Here is a 16,907-nt window from a genome sequence, read left to right on the forward strand (position 1 = left end):
TCCCTCTTTCTGGGGTTTCATTGCAGGGGCTGCATCTGTTTGAAGCCTTCGACGTGGCCTCTCTAGTTTCCACAGCAGAAGCACACACCCCCCCAAAAAATATCAATTCCAAACAATCTCCCTGTTGTGCAGGAAATGCTTAGTAAAGTCATTGCCCCTGATACAGATTTCCCCTCATCCCTGGCAGGGAGGAGAGGGGCCATTTTGGTGTCTGCCTCAGGTGCCAAAGTGCCTTGGGCTGGCCCTGCTGGCAGCCCACCCTGAAAGGGCCTGTGTCCATGTGGCATCCCTGCTCTAGCACCCATAGGACCTGGGAGACAAGGGTTCGAATCCCCTCTCCTGCTGGGTGCTCTTGGACCGATCACTGTCTTTCAGCTTGGCCTACCTCCCAGGGCTGTTGTGGGGATAGAGTGGGGTTGGGGGAGAACCATGCCTGCCACATGGACCTTCTTGGGGGAAAGGTGGGATCTGGATGTCACAATAAATAGCTATTTCAGTTGGTAAAGCTTGAGGATGTGGACAAGGGGCTCGGATCAGTCAGGGCGAACGCTTGTGCCCTAGACCCTGGCCCCTCTTGGCTGATAAAATCCAGCAGGGATGGAACAGCTGGCTGGGCCAGGGAGGTGATCAATGCCTCTTTACGAGAGCGGGTGTTCCCTCCCTGTTTGAAGGAGGCAGTGGGAAAACTACAGGGGCACCTTGGTTCTCAAATGCCTTGGTACTCAAGCAACTTGGAACCCAAACATTGCAAACCTGGAAGTAAGTGTTCTGGTTTGCGAACTTTTTTCAGAAGCCAAACGTGCTCCGTTTTGAGTGTTACGCTTCCGATTTGAATGTTACGCTGAGGTTTGTCTGTCTTTACTATTGTCACAGGCGCGGTAGCGGCTACTCTAGAGTAACGACTCCTCAAAGCGTTGTCTTTTCATGCTTTTATTTAGTGCTGATTATTTACAGTGCAGAACAGTACTATGTACATGTTGTCAGTTAGGGGTCAGAACCTCCGAATGGAGATTCACGCGTTTTCTTCCAGCAAAGTAGTCTAGGGATACTGAATCTCCGCCCCCGTCGTTTCCTGCACAATTCCGGGGTCGGCGGGATCGGCCTTCTTCCCTTGCCTCCCACTTCCCTTCCCATACTAGGCATGGGCTCCGCTACCTTGCCTGAGCCTCGGTCACCACTTCCTGAGTCGCCGCTGGAGATATCTCCCTCCCCACTTGCACTAGCGCTGGGCGACGAGCTGGTACTTAAGATGGGAGGGACCTGCCTGTAGCTTCTGTCCCTCACAACTATTTATTTTGCGTTTTGGTTTTTGCGGCTCTTTTTGTTTTGTTTTTGTGACTGTGGAACCCAGTTCAGCTACTGATGGATCAGTTGTGTGACTGCGGCACATTGTTTATTGCTTTCATTTTAAGGATCTGTGGTCTCATTAGATAGTAAAATTCATGTTAAATTGCTGTTTTAGGGGTTGTTTTCCAAAGTCTGGAACAGATTAATCCATTTTGCATTACTTTCTATGGGAAAGCATGTCTTGGTTTTGGAACACTTTGGTTTTGAAACGGACTTCCGGAATGGATTAAGTTTGAGAACCAAGGGACCACTGTATTCCTTAAGGAACCTTCCCTAGATTCAGAAAACCTATCCAACTACTGACCAGTTGCTAATCTCCCTTTCTTGGGCAGGGTTCTGGAGCGAATGGTCTTGGACCAGATCCAGGCACTTTTGGAAGAAACTGGTTTTCTGGATCCATTTCAGTTGGGGTTTTGGCCCGGTTTTGGCCCAGAAACTGCTTTGGTCGCACTGTACGATGACCTCTGTCAAGAGAGAGACAAGGGAAACATCTCCCTGTTAATTCTCCTCGACCTCTCGGCAGCTTTTGATAACATCGACCTGCAGGGCAGGAGCGACTCAAAACTGGGGGGTAGGGAAGAACCATGCCTGCCACATGGACCTTCTTGGGGGGGGGGGAAAGGTGGGGTCTGAATGTCACAATAAACCACTATTTCAAGAATACAGAGGACACAATCACAGAATTGCACGCAAAGAAGGAGGTTTATTGTTACTATGGAGGAAGACGGGAGCTGGCCAGAGAGAGAGCAGACGACTTGCAAAGATTTCCAAAGCCCTTTGCAAATTTCCATGGTGTGGCCTGGGTAAGGGGGTTCCAAAGTTGGCCCCATCACTTTGCAAAGCACAAGGAAAGCTTCGTTGACTCGGCTAACCAGTCCACAAAAGCATCTCATCTCTATGCAGAAAAGTGAGACAGATTTCATATCTCCTGGGGCAAGTTTCCCAGTTTGGAGGGATGTGGTACTGTTGCTCACAGCCTCAAGCTTTGGATTTGGCTAGGTCTTGGTGGAATCAAGAGTCCAAACTGGATTTATTTTGGGAAACGCCTCTTGTTTTTTTTTCTGCTCCAGGCCAATAGAGGAGGGGAGGGAATAGATTTCCTGCAGATGAACAGAGAGCAGTTGGGAAAGGAGGCTGGCCTCGGACCTGTCAGGAAGCTGGAGGTCTTTGGGTGTTCCTCTCAGGCCGAGGGTGGCAGTTCAGGCCTAATTTGTTGTTGTTTAGTCGTTTAGTCGTGTCCGACTCGTCGTGACCCCATGGACCATAGCACGCCAGGCACTCCTAATAGCCTAATAGCTGGCCTTGAATTTGCAAAGGAATGGCAAACTAGTCGTACAGCAACACTGGGTCCATTTCGTGGAACCTGCAGGGCAGAAGGTTGAGAGTGAATCCTAGGGAGTGTCCAGAAGGAGAGAGAATGTAGACTTCCTTTTGAGTAAATAAAGTATTTCCTTCCCTGTTTTGGAGGAGGGACAATTATGAGGAAAAGGAACCAAGAGATTTGATAAATACATAAGCAGAAGTATTTTGAACAAGCCATTCTACTTTTGCCAGTAGGGTGTGTGTGTGTGTGTGTGTGTGTGAGAGAGAGAGAGAGAGAGAGAGAGAGAGAGAGAGAGAGAGAGAGAGAGAGAGAGAGAGAGAGAGATGAAGAACCCTTTCCCTGTGGTTTGTGAGATCTTTGTGACATCTGAGATGTTTTCAAGCATTCCCCACACCTGCACAAATGAAACATCACTGAAGCCGCCTATCAAAAAGCTGAATTCTGCATTTAAATTTAAGTTCCACCTTTGCGTGGGGCAGAGTTCCCTGTTCCCTACTCTGGGCCAAAGAACCACTCTAGACTTAGCCTGTTGTTGTTGTTTTGTTGTTGTTTAGTCGTTTAGTCGTGTCCGACTCTTCGTGACCCCATGGACCATAGCATGCCAGGCACTCCTGTCTTGCACTGCCTCCCGCAGTTTGGTCAAACTCATGTTCGTAGCTTCAAGAACACTGTCCAACCATCTCGTCCTCTGTTGTCCCCTTCTCCTAGTGCCCTCAATCTTTCCCAACATAAGGGTCTTTTCCAGGGAGTCTTCTCTTCTCATGAGGTGGCCAAGGTCTTGGAGCCTCAGCTTCAGGATCTGTCCTTCCAGTGAGCACTCAGGGCTGATTTCCTTCAGAATGGATAGGTTTGATCTTCTTGCAGTCCATGGGACTCTCAAGAGTCTCCTCCAGCACCATAACTAAAACAGAAGTCACCAGACCCTTATACAGTGGTACCTCTACTTACGAATTTAATGCGTTCCGAACGCACATTCGTAAGTAGAAAAAAATTGTAAGTCAAATCCCATAGGAATGCATTGGGAGAAAAAAATTGTAAGTCAAAGCAACCCTATCTAAAAATTCGTAAGTAGAAAAAATCCTATCTAAACCGCATCCAAGATGGCGGACGGAGCTCCATTCGTAAGTAGAAACATTCGTAAGTAGAGGTATCACTGTAATATATAGTGGGAGGGTGGGTGGGGGTTTTCTCACTAGAGTAATGGGAGATGGGTGATTGACTCAGTGGGTATGGTAAACCTGTTGGCGACTGTTAACGACTGCAATTAGTCCTAGAGGAAAAAGCATGGGATAATAGCTTTAGCATGTGTAATGAGTCAATAATCCAGTTGTATCTCTATTCAGACCAGGTCTCTCCATAGTTTTCAGTTTAGTAATAAGTTGTAATTCAACAACTTCTCTTTCAAGTCTATTTCTGAAATTCTTTTGGGATCCTGTATTGAACGTCCTCAGAGACGTCCCCCAAATCCTCCATCTTCTTATATATTTACAAATCCTCTTAAATCTTCCCCTCCCTCCCCTGGGTAACAATTCCCTCAACTCCACCACCAGATCCTTAATCCTTAATCCTTTCCATTTCTCAGACCTCATAAACCATCCATTAATTAACATTTCCTAAAAGTTTTTCACCCCACACCCTCCCTTAACCACTCCATCCCATACCATTCACCCCTTTCTCCCCTTTTGTTGTTTCAAATGTTCAGCCAGTCTCCATCCAACATCTTCATTTTCCTTGTCCCCTGTTGTTACGAGGCTTCTGTCTGGATTGTGTCCCCCTTCTCTCACTTGTTTGTTGTTGTTGTTTAGTCGTTTAGTCGTGTCCGACTCTTCGTGACCCCATGGACCATAGCACGCCAGGCACTCCTGTCTTCCACTGCCTCCCGCAGTTTGGTCAAACTCATGTTCGTAGCTTCAAGAACACTGTCCAACCATCTTGTCCTCTGACGTCCCCTTCTCCTAGTGCCCTCAATCTTTCCCAACATCAGGGTCTTTTCCAAGGATTCTTCTCTTCTCATGAGGTGGCCAAAGTATTGGAGCCTCAGCTTCACGATCTGTCCTTCCAGGGAGCACTCAGGGCTGATTTCCTTAAGAATGGATAGATTTGATCTTCTTGCAGTCCATGGGACTTAGCCTACCGACCCCAATGGAGGTAACAGATCAAAAACAGAAATGCAGCCCAGGTGATACGAAGTGCCAAGTATAAAGAGGAAACTAGTGCCGTTCTCTCTCTGGAGCCTCATCTCTCCCTGTCCTCAGTTTCCTTGCCAAGTCCTTTCTGCACAGGAATAAGTCCGTCCGCCCGTCTTTTTTTTTTTTTTTGTCAGTTTCCCATTTTCCCATTCTTGAGTTCTCTACCTGTATATTTCCACATCAGTTTGTGATTCTTGGTGGGTTTGGGTTTTTTTTAAGCTCCTCCTGAACATTCATCCACATTTTAAGGCCACTATCAACCAGTCAACACAATTTTGCAAGGCCATTTCCCCATATACAGCAGACCTTTGCATGTTACTTTTGCAGATGTTAGCATTTTAAAGCACCCTTTACCCAAGTATATGTGGCTTTGCACACACTTGGCTGGAGAACTGCATTGCAACATTCAGAGTGTCTGAAGACAGTTGTGTTTAAGTTTCCCTCAATTCCTTGAATGGAGAGGGGTTTTCCCCTCCTTCCCCAGTCTCTCTTCCTGCATACCTAAAGGAGTCAGGGAGACACATTCGTATGTAGAGATGGAGGTGCTGATGCTGCGGCCGTCCCAGAGAGGTTGAGAGAAGACAGATCCATCGTTCCAATACCAGGTCAATTTCTGGAGAGAGAGAAGGAGAAAGGAACGTCCTGTGATAAAAGAGGAATGCAAGCCCATGGCTCCCCACATCCCCAGAGAGGACACAGCTGGGGAATCAGCGCAACTGACAAGGCCAAAGGGTTGGTTTGAGTCTCCAGCGGCTGGAGCCATAAAGGTGAAAGGGGACTGACAATTTGTGAGGTGGTGGGGAGATGTCACAGAATCTGTGACTTTATAGATAGCGCACGGAGAGTTGGCAAGGAGGAAAGACAATGAGGAGCTGGAGCTTCAGAACCTCCCACAGAGCCACTCCGAGCATAGCTGTCAAGTTTTCCCTTTTCTCGCGAGGAAGCCTATTCAGCATAAGGGAAAATCCCTTTAAAAAAGGGATAACTTGGCAGCTATGACTCCGAGAAATAATCCCATCTCCATATGAGGACTTCAAGGTTTGACGTTTGGGGAAGAAAGTGGTTTCAGAGTGAAGTGAGAGCCTGTGAGCTACACTTGAAGGACCTCAAGGGAGCTGAGGAGCTCGTACAGTCTGCATCTTAAAGGTAAAGGGACCCCTGACCGTTAGGTCCAGTCACCGACGACTCGGGTTGTGGCGCTCATCTCGCTTTACTGGCCGAGGGAGCCGGCATTTGTCCGCAGACAGTTTTTTCGGCTCATGTGGCCAGCATGACTAAGCCACTTCTGGCGAAACCAGAGCAGTGCCCAGAAACGCCGTTTACCTTCCTGCCGGAGCAGTACCTATTTTATCTACTTGCACTTTGATGTGCTTTCGAACTGCTAGGTGGGCAGGAGCTGGGACCGAGCAACGGGAGCTCACTCCGTCACAGGGATTCAAACCGCCGACCTTCTGATCGGCAAGCTCTAGGCTCTTTGGTTTAGACCAGAGAGTCCTAAAGGCACCTACCGAGCTACCACGTGCAGCTTCCAAACCGATCCAGACGCTGCTAGGGTCATATTTTTGCAGGTAACGGTAAATGAAGTTTGCTTCTTTTGCAGAAAGAATGGAGGCCAGCTGGGACCCATGTCTCCTCTGGCAGCTGATCTGTAGAGAGGAGAAAGGGGGCAACCAGTGAGATGCTGCCCACAGCCAGGATTCCCAAGGACTTGGCCCTTGAGCTCTTCCCATTCCCCCTGGCGAAACTTACCTCGGCATCAAACTTTGGGAGGCTGGAGCTAAAATACTCGTAGCAGTAATTTATGTAGAAGATGGCTCCTGGAGGGCAGGGAGCGCGAGCGCTCTGGGTGCGATTGGCGGCACCTGCGAGAAATTGGATAGAGAGTGGTATAGATGCCCCAGACCCCCAACCCTTTCCTTGACAGGTGGAGCCCCTCGAGGAAGCCCTGGCGTTAGGAATCCTGTTCCTTCCGGCTCTTTCCAAACTAATCTTTCCCCCTTGACCTTCCACCTGCTCACTCCCCACTTTATGGGAACCCAGACATTATTGCTGAAATTGTTGCAGCGCCATGTTGTCTATGCAACTCCAGCAGGGGCTTTTCCACATCTGATCTGTGATATAATAATATAATTATAATAATAATTATACCCCGCCCATCTGGCTGGGTTTCCCCAGCCACTCTGAGCAGCTTCCAACTAAATATTAAAAACACAATAAAACATCAAACATTAAAAACTTCCCTAAACAGGGCTGCCTTCAGATGTCTTCTAAATGTCAGGTAGTTATTCATCTCCTTGACATCTGAAGGGAGGGCGTTCCACAGGGTGGGTGCCACTACCGAGAAGGCCCTCTGCCTGGTTCCCTGCAACTTGGCTTCTTGCAGGGAGGGAACTGCCAGAAGGCCCTTGGCACTGGACCTCAGTGTCCGGGCAGAATGATGGGGGTGGAGATGCTCCTTCAGGTATACTGGACCAAGGCCATTTAGGGCTTTAAAGGTCAGCACCAACACTTTGAACTGTGCTTGGAAACGTACTGGGAGCCCATGTACAGTGCAATTGCGACAGCCATCCAACTAGCATGGCAAGATAAGGCGCCACTGGTGCTTTCAAATAAAATTGTTATACTTTTTTATTTATATATGTTTTTCACATTTTCAAAAAGAAAACATATTTTCAAAAAAAAAAAAAAACCACATACATATACACTTAAGTGTACTGTATATTGGTCTGTTAAACATTAAAAGCTTCCCTAAACAGGGCTGCCTTCAGATGCCTTTAACAAACATGCACAGGATGAAAGGAAAGGCCAAAAACTTCCATCATTTTAAAAAGGGGCAGAGAGCAGCTCCAGACAGACAACTTATTGGAAGGGCTTTTTCCAGTTAGGAACAATAATTTCCTTTATTATTTATTAATTTATTAATTTATTAATTTATCTATTACTTTATTTATTTATTTATTTATTTATTTATCCAAGCAAAAATGGTAACTCATATCTTCTATAAATTTACAATATATAGAAGTGCTGTAGAACTGCCTCTTTAAAATAAACATGCCGCATAAAGGCATAAAGCAAGAACATTTTTTTTCATTTCCCCAGGGGGGACTATATAAATACCCCCTCTGGGAGATTCCACAGATGGGAAGCCACTATCAAGAGCAGCAAGGCCAGGAAAAAAGCTGCCAACTTTACATAGGCAAACTTACACAGATCTAATGCACTGATTAGAAACAGAATCACAGAATTGTAGAGTTGGAAGAGACCCCCAGGGTCATCTAGCCCAAATCCCTGCTGTGCAGGAATCCTGCCCACAGTTGGGCTCAACCCCCCCAACCTCCTGCTTAAGAACCAGAAACACAGCAAAGTTGCAAAACCAACAGCTGCAGCAGCTGGATCTGCCCCTTCTCCTAATGCTCACCTTCCGCCAAAGTGTTAGGGATCAGGCAGCCCAACAGGCAGAGCCCAAGGTAGACAACGTGCCCCATCTTCTGGTTCTCCTGGGAAAACAAGGTGTCAACAGCATCTCAGTGTATTCTCACATCCCCCACATTCTAGAGCCCCTCGATCTTATGCTCTGATGGGGTAGGCTCAGATTCTGGAGGGCAACTCTTAATTGCTACCCCCCAGGGCTGGTATCAGGGATGCGGGTGGCGCTGTGGGTTAAGAAGGTCAGCGGATCAAATCCCTGTGATGGGGTGAGCTCCCGTTGCTCGGTCCCTGCTCCTGCCCACCTAGCAGTTCAAAGGCACATCAAAGTGCAAGTAGATAAACAGGTACCGCTCTGGTGGGAAGGTAAACGGCGTTTCGGTGCACTGCTCTGGTTCGCCAGAAGTGGCTTTGTCATGCTTTGTCAGCCAATAACGCGAGATGAGCGCCGCAACCCCAGAGTCGGTCACGACTGGACCTTTTACCTTACCTAGGGCTGGCTTCAAACTCCCCTGAGCCTTGCCCACCCCTCCTGCTATCACTGGGGTCCTGCAGCGATAGCTTTCAGTGAGATCCAGTGCCGGATTTACGTATAAGCTAAACAAGCTCTAGCTTAGGGCCCCACTCTCTTGGGGGCCCCCCAAAAATTTAAAGGGTGAAAAAACCTGGATGTACTACATTTCCAAAATATAAGATTAAAAAAACAAATAAAATAAAGCCGACATACAGCAACAGTGTGGGCTCCTAATTGTTATGTGAAATGGCTTCAGAAGGTAAAGGGACCCCTGACCATTAGGGCCAGTCGCAGACAACTCGGGTTGCGGCGCTCATCTCGCTTTACTGGCCGAGGGAGCCGGCGTACAGCTTTCAGGCCATGTGGCCAGCATGACAAAGCCGCTTCTGACGAACCAGAGCAGCGCATGGAAACGCCGTTTACCTTCCCGCTGGAGCTGTACCTATTTATCTACTTGGTTTCGAAGTGCTAGGTTGGCAGGAGCTGGGACCGAGCAATGGGAGCTCACCCCGTCGCGGGGATTTGAACCACCTGTGGGAATGTTCAGGAATGTGGATGAGGAGATATTGTTTAATATATCCTATCCCCGCTTGCGCTAGCAAGCACAAAACTTTAGCAGAGTAAAAACATTCCCCTTTTGCAAAATACACAGCAGAAGAACATTTGCGCAGGCTTGATTTAAGCCACTAAAATAAAGTGTATTTTCCTGGTATTTCCCCTTTTTCCCTCTTAAAAGAAAAGACACAACACAATGCTCTTAAAAGTATAAAAGATGTTTACTTACAAGCATCTCGAGGTACAGCACACTCAAGAGGTAGACTTGCTTAGTTAAAAGGTAATATATACATTGTGAAGTTCACTTATAAGAAGTGAGACTCCATCTCATCTCTCTCTCTAGGCTGGAGGCCTTGAGGGAGAGACTCACTAAGATGTGTGTAGTCCAAGAGGTCTGGTCCAAGAGAGGGAAATGGCTGTTTCCTTCAGGATTTATCTGCCACTTCCTCAACTCATTTGCATGTGAAGGAAGAGGAAACTACGCTTAGTCATATCCTCCTCCTCAGTCCTCCAAGTGGACTATCTAGGGATTGTTGTGACTTGACTGCACTTAACCCTTTGCATCCCACAAACCCCTTCTCAGGCAATTCACAACATACACAAAAACATACATAAATAACTTTAATCAACCACCCAAGAGTCCCAGCTTGCCACGAAGATCCTGGAACTTCTCTCTTGGCAGGGGCTTTGTTAGGACATCTGCAGTCATCTGGTCAGTGTTGCAGTAACACATTTCAACAAGTCCATCCTCGATCACCTGGCGTATGTAGTGGTACCTGACCCCAATGTGTTTGGTGCGTGCAAGGAACTTTTCACTTTGTGTCAGCTTCATACTGCTCTGATTGTCCTCCATCAAGCTGACAGGCCCCGTTCTTGGCACGCCAAAGTCCTTCAGGAGCTGATCCAGCCAGGGGATCTCTCTGCAAGCTTCCGAAGCCGCAATGTACTCAGATTCTGTGGACGATAAAGCTACACATTTCTGTTTATAGCTGCCCCATGCAATAGCTCCGTCCCCATACATAAAAACATAGCCACTTGTGGATTTATAATCCTTATTGTCCCCAGCCCAATCCGCATCAGTGTACCCAAGCAGTTTAGGGTCTCTGACAGCTGGCAGTTTTAATTTACAGTCCATGGTTCCCTTTAGATAACGAACAACCCTCTTAACTCCAGCCCAATCATGCTCAGTGGGACAACTTACTTTCCTACTTAGGATCCCCACTGCACTTGCCAGGTCAGGTCTGCATGTGGTAACCAAATACAAAAGTTTGCCGATCGCTGACCTGTATTGCGTGTTGTTTGGCAGCAACTTCGAACCTTGTTGATTCTTCAAGAAGTCTGTGGCCATCGGTGTCGCAACTGGGTGTGCGTCCTGCATCTGCATGCTTTCAATCAGTTCAGTTATCTTTTGCCTTTGGCTGAGTAAGAACGATCCATCCTCTTCTCTCTCAACTTGAATTCCCAAGTAGTATTTCACTTTTCCAAGTTCCTTGACCTCTACTTCCCTGTTGAGGTGTTTGACTATGTCTTTATAGTCTTTCTCATTTGACGTAGAAATTAAAAGGTCGTCAACAAAGGCTAAAATGTACGAAAACTGTCCATTCCTTTGTTTGGTGTACAAGCACTTATCAGCAGTCCCTTGCTTGTACCCAAGCTGCACCAGCATCTCATGGAGTTTCTGGTTCCAAGCCCTCGCTGCTTGCTTCAAACCATAAAGTCCTTTCTGCAGCTTGCACACTAGATGTGCCTCATTTGGTTTAATGAAACCTTTGGGCTGCTTCATATAAATCTGCTCAGAAATTTCGCCGTGAAGAAAGGCTGTCGCAATGTCAATATGGTAAACTGACATTTGCTTAGATGCTGCAATACTTAAAAGTAGTCTGACACTGCTGTATCGAACTGTCGGTGCAAACACTTGATCGTAATCCTCTCCATACTTCTGGGAAAAACCTTGTGCCACAAGCCTAGCTTTGTAGCGTTGCACCTCCCCTTCTGAACCCTTTTTAACCTTGAACACCCATTTACTTCCAATTGCTTCCTTACCAGGAGGTAGTTCTGTGAGTGTCCAGGTCCTGTTCCGATGAAGTGCATCTATCTCCTCCTGAGCAGCTTTCCTCCAGAGACTGGCTTCATCTGGTGGCATCCTCTCTATCTCTTCCCATTTGGAAGGTTCCTGTGGAGACGCCGACCTTGTAAGGTAGGACAGCCGTAATGGTGGAACACCTCTGTTGGTTCTGGATGAGCGTCTGACCTCTGGTCTTTCGACCGCATCAGCTTCCTCATCCTCCTCCAGCAGTGGCATATCCCCATACAGCTGCTCGTCATCATCTTCGTCTCTGGTGCTGCCAGGGGCCTGGACCTCCACGTCTTCTCGGGTGTCACCTATAGGGGGTGCTACGACACTAGAAGTTGGATTAGTACTTTGTATTGGTTCAAAAGGAAAAATCACAAATTCCTCATCCTGTGGCTCCTTGGAACAATCAATGGCAGTGTCCTTTGTATCAACTTTGCCTTGCTCATCGAAGTAAATTACATGCTGCGAACTTGTCTTGCCAGTTTGCGGATCCAAGACTCTATATCCTTTTCCTCCAGAAGCGTACCCAACTAGGATCCCTGCCTTCGCTCTGGAATCAAGTTTGTGTCTGTGCTCCTTGGGCACATGATAGTAGCACAAACTTCCAAATACACGTATATGTGACAAATTTGGGGCTTTTCCATGCCAAAGTTCAAATGGTGTGCGCTCTGCGCCTTTTGTGGGCAGTCTGTTCTGAAGATAGACTGAGCAACGAGCCGCTTCACCCCACAGCCTGTGTGACAAGTTAGCTTCCTTTAGCATGCACCTTGTCATTTCCAAAATGGATCTAAATTTCCTCTCTGCAATTGAGTTTTGTTGGGGTGTGTAGGCAACTGTGGTCACGTGTGATATGCCTTCTCTAGCCATGACGGCCTGCATCTCATGTGAACAAAATTCCCCACCATTATCGGACATTAAAATGGAAGGGGCTCGCTGGAACTTGTTCTTGACCATGTTAAGATAGTCCCTGAACAATTCCACTGTCTCACTCTTCTCCTTGATAAAGTAGGCTACGCAGAATCTCGAGAAATCGTCCAAAAATATCAAAATATATTTATTACCTCCTAGAGAAGACACATTCATTGGTCCACATAGATCTGTATGGACAATGTCCAATACTTTAGTGCTTCTCTTCTCTGCACAACGTGGGAAAGAAGGTTTAGTTGCTTTCTCACTAACACAAGTAATACATTTTGATGTTGGTGTATTTGTGTTGCTTTGCTTTACCTGCAGACCTCTCACAAGATCACCTTTCTGTAGTTCCAGAATAACGTTGGTGTCTCTGTGTCCAAGTCTCTTGTGCCAGAGTTCCAGACTTCCTTCGTCCTTTTGACTTGGTTGCGCCACCTTTGCAGACTGGTTCTGCTGGTTCTCTGAAACATTAAGCTCATATACACCATCCTTTAGTGTGCCTTGAACATAAACTTCATCATGCTTAGTCACAATACATTGCCCTTTTTCAAATGTAATTTTAAAACCTTTCCTGTCCAAACTGGACACGCTGAGTAAGTTGCAATTAAGCTTTGGTGCAAACTTAACTTCAGTTATCTTAGTATTAATTGTTTCATGATCTACGTTGAATTTCAAATTCACAGTTCCTGCACCAATTGCCTTTACAATGTTGCCATCAGCAATCTCAATTTCAGAAGTTTCATCCCCATTAATCTCATTAAAATACTCCTTTTCATAACAGAAATGAGAACTCGCTCCACTGTCAAGAATCCACTTATTGCGCTTATTTTCATGATCCTGGACAGCTAAACTCCTCTCCTGCATCAACATGGTTTGCTCACGACTCCCCTTCTTAACACCTTGTGTTTTTGAGGGGTGGGATTCAACTTTATCCCCATTTGGACCCTTGCAGTTCCTTGCTATGTGGTTTTTCCCATTGCATTTAAAACAAATTATTTCTCTAGATGTCTCTCTGGACTTTCCAAAATGCTTGGATGCATAGCTGCTATCCTTCCTCCTTGGATTCCTTTCTTGAGAATCAAGGCTATCTCTGCATTCCTCTCTTAAATGGTTGATAAGCTCATTAAAAGTTAAATCCTTTGTGTGATCCATTATACTTTTAAATGGAGCAAACGTAGGTCCCAATGATGCAAGCATAAACGTTACTTTAGTCACATCATCAAAGGCTCTGGGAGTAAGGGCAATTCTTTGAACAATCTCAGAAAAATCCTTAAAATGCTCTGTAAACTCTTCTCTAGAATTCATCTTCAATTTGAGTAACTTATCCAACAAATATCTATAGGAACTCTCTGTAGATTGTGCATAAATGCGTTCAATGTCCTCTAGGATCTTAGATGCTCATTCCTCAAACTGCTCAAAATTATATGCTTGGCTTCATCATTCTTAATACTCCAAGCTTCTATCTTGGCTAAAGCTTCTTCATCAGTTCCTGTAGGCTTTTCTTCCTTAATGGCCTGCAGAACACGCCTAGCAGCAAGATAAACTAAAATGCGCTGCTTCCACTGCACAAAATTATTGTCATCCAGCAGCATAAAACTTGGTCTTGCCTCACTATCAAAACTGGAGCTTGCCATCTTAAAACTTCAAAAATTTCCAAAATTCAAAAATCTTTCAAAAATCAAATTCAAAATCTCAAAATCTCAAAAATATCTTCACTACCTCTGAGCTTTCTCAGTGCTGTAAACTTTGAGGGAGGGGAGGGGTAGTTAATCCCCCAAGCACACTGCAGAACAAAGAGACCATGTGCTCAACCAGGAAATCCTAACTGGAAAAATCCTACAGAGTTCAAAATCACAATCCAAATCAATCCTTCAAAAATACACAAAATACGCAACTCTGGGCCCATAACCCTATGTGGGAATGTTCAGGAATGTGGATGAGGAGATATTGTTTAATATATCCTATCCCCGCTTGCGCTAGCAAGCACAAAACTTTAGCAGAGTAAAAACATTCCCCTTTTGCAAAATACACAGCAGAAGAACGTTTGCGCAGGCTTGATTTAAGCCACTAAAATAAAGTGTATTTTCCTGGTATTTCCCCTTTTTCCCTCTTAAAAGAAAAGACACAACACAATGCTCTTAAAAGTATAAAAGATGTTTACTTACAAGCATCTCGAGGTACAGCACACTCAAGAGGTAGACTTGCTTAGTTAAAAGGTAATATATACATTGTGAAGTTCACTTATAAGAAGTGAGACTCCATCTCATCTCTCTCTCTAGGCTGGAGGCCTTGAGGGAGAGACTCACTAAGATGTGTGTAGTCCAAGAGGTCTGGTCCAAGAGAGGGAAATGGCTGTTTCCTTCAGGATTTATCTGCCACTTCCTCAACTCATTTGCATGTGAAGGAAGAGGAAACTACGCTTAGTCATATCCTCCTCCTCAGTCCTCCAAGTGGACTATCTAGGGATTGTTGTGACTTGACTGCACTTAACCCTTTGCATCCCACACCACCGACCTTCTGATCAGCAAGCCCTAGGCTCTGTGGTTTAACCCACAGTGCCACCTGCATCCCAGATACCTATTAGGTCCATAAGTTACCATGTAGCATATATTCAGCACAAAAAACAGCGACCATTTGTTGTTGACAAAGGACAGCTGGACATATCAAGGGCCCCATTACCTTCAGTATCTTAGGGCCTCATCAAACCTATATCTGGCCCTGATGAGATCTCACCAGAACCTGCCATGGTGAAACCCTGAAAAGTGAGGCTGGGGGGGGGGGGGCAAGAGGCTGCGCCTGCTACCCATATTGTATAGGACACTCACAATCGTTCAGTGCAGAGGCCAATTTGGAAGTTTTGCCCTTAGTGGGGGACAAAAGTTGATTGACCCAGAAACTGAATGTGGGAAAGTTGGCTGGTCTGGTTTCTAAGGACATTGGGATCGACAAATCTACCCCATTTAGTTCTCTTTTTTTTTAAAAAAAATACTTTTTATTGATTTTCATACATAATTCTTAATACAAGCTTGTATATTCCTGTTCAAAGTAAGTATCCCTACTAAAATAATGTCAGTGTATATTCAAGACTATAATCCATTACAATTCCAATAACAGTCATTTCACAAAATACCCCATTTAGTTCTCTGTTTTTCTTATTTTTCCAGTCTTAAATTCAGTTCTCCGGGAGTGCACGGTTTACATTTGGGGGGGGGCAGGGGATCCTCATGAAATATCTTCAGCGTGTTAGTGTGACTTTTTCCCAATAAAATTTATTTTCACATACAGTTCTTAATAGTGTACACATTTTTGCAGGGCCATTTCCCTAAGCAGAGTGCATTTTTGCCTCTTATTTCACTAATAGGTTTGTTTGTAGACACACTATCCCCTAATACATGCATTTTTCTACACGAGAGTAATTGGTTCAAAAAGTTCTGCACATTGGTTCAGAGAAGTGCATATTGGTTGAAAACATGTGAATTAGGTGCTTCCAAATTACATGCAAAGAGAGCGCAGATCTCCCTCCCATCCTTCTTACTCCTTGTAAGCACGGAGCTCATTGCTGACCTGTTTTCACTACCAGTGCCTTAACAATAAACACACAGATGTCAAGTGAGGAAGGAGGGGATTCTGGGGGTGCTCTGCTTGTCCCTTCCTGGGTGGCTGGTCTGGAGTGGCGTAGTCCGAGGACCAAATTCTGAAGGATACTCAGCCACCCTTGGACCATTTTAAAGGGAAGGGGGGCGGTGATGATGGCTTCCAAGCAAACAAACCCACGTATCCCACCTGTCAGAAAGCAAACAGGAGAAACCACACGATGGATACTAGCAGGAAAATTTGCTCTTGGAAAACACCGTTTTATGGCGAGGCTCACTTTCAGAGGTGCCGGCTGGGAGATAAGCTGGGAATGATTTGTGTTCCAGTTCTCGGAATTACAGCAGTTGTTAACTGAAAACAAACTTGCTGGACTGGACCAGTGGTCTCTATGTGTCCCCCCAAACCCTCGTATCCCATCTTTCTTAAATACTTCGTTCAAATGATGATATTGTATCTATGTTGTTAATTTCCCTGATAATTCAGGACATTTGCTTTTATTGATTTAGGTAATTGAGATATTGCACCGTATTTCAAAGCAATCTAAGAGGTTTCCGACATCATGCAAACATTGCAAATAAATGCCAAGAAGTGCAATCGGCAAACAGTGCTCCTTCTTTATCTTGGGGAGGCACAGCTGGGAAGTACAAGGTCCTTTCCCTTATTATTCTTGTCCAGCTCTGCTAATCCCTCTTTGTGGATTCCACCTGCTCTCTTCCCCTTTAATCTGAGCTCTTTCATCAGCCCTTTCATCTCAGGAAACTCCACCCCACCATCCCAGGTTAAGAAGGACAACAAAAGGCTTCTCTGCCCAATTTTGCTGTCTTCCAGTGACAGATACTATGGTTATAAGAAAAAATCTGCTCCTTTTCCCTTATAGGGTCTTCTTCTTCGTCTTCGTCTTCTTTTGTGACCCCTCAAAGCCAAGTAAGATTGTCTTCCATAAACACGGTCTTAACAGTGAGTCCGTAAGTG

At 45.7% G+C, this 16,907-nt stretch overlaps 2 protein-coding genes across 2 annotated transcripts in view; both read right to left on the minus strand.

The window, feature by feature from the left end:
• Positions 1 to 16,907, minus strand: part of LOC118091222 (ciliary microtubule associated protein 1A) — a 66,423-nt gene that overhangs the window by 39,676 nt on the left and 9,840 nt on the right. The window lies entirely within an intron of this gene.
• Positions 2,031 to 16,200, minus strand: LOC118078816 (regenerating islet-derived protein 3-gamma-like). The gene is made up of 6 exons (XM_088676516.1): positions 15,978 to 16,200; positions 8,279 to 8,359; positions 6,610 to 6,722; positions 6,369 to 6,506; positions 5,362 to 5,473; positions 2,031 to 2,710 (listed from the first exon to the last, which is right to left on the minus strand). The coding sequence occupies exons 1-6, from the start codon at positions 16,063 to 16,065 to the stop codon at positions 2,637 to 2,639; spliced, it is 606 nt and encodes a 201-aa protein (XP_088532642.1). The 5' UTR covers positions 16,066 to 16,200; the 3' UTR covers positions 2,031 to 2,636.

The sequence above is a fragment of the Zootoca vivipara genome, chromosome 9 (genome assembly GCF_965207765.1).
Source record: "Zootoca vivipara chromosome 9, rZooViv2.hap1.1, whole genome shotgun sequence".
In the NCBI taxonomy this organism is placed as follows: Eukaryota; Metazoa; Chordata; class Lepidosauria; order Squamata; family Lacertidae; genus Zootoca; species Zootoca vivipara.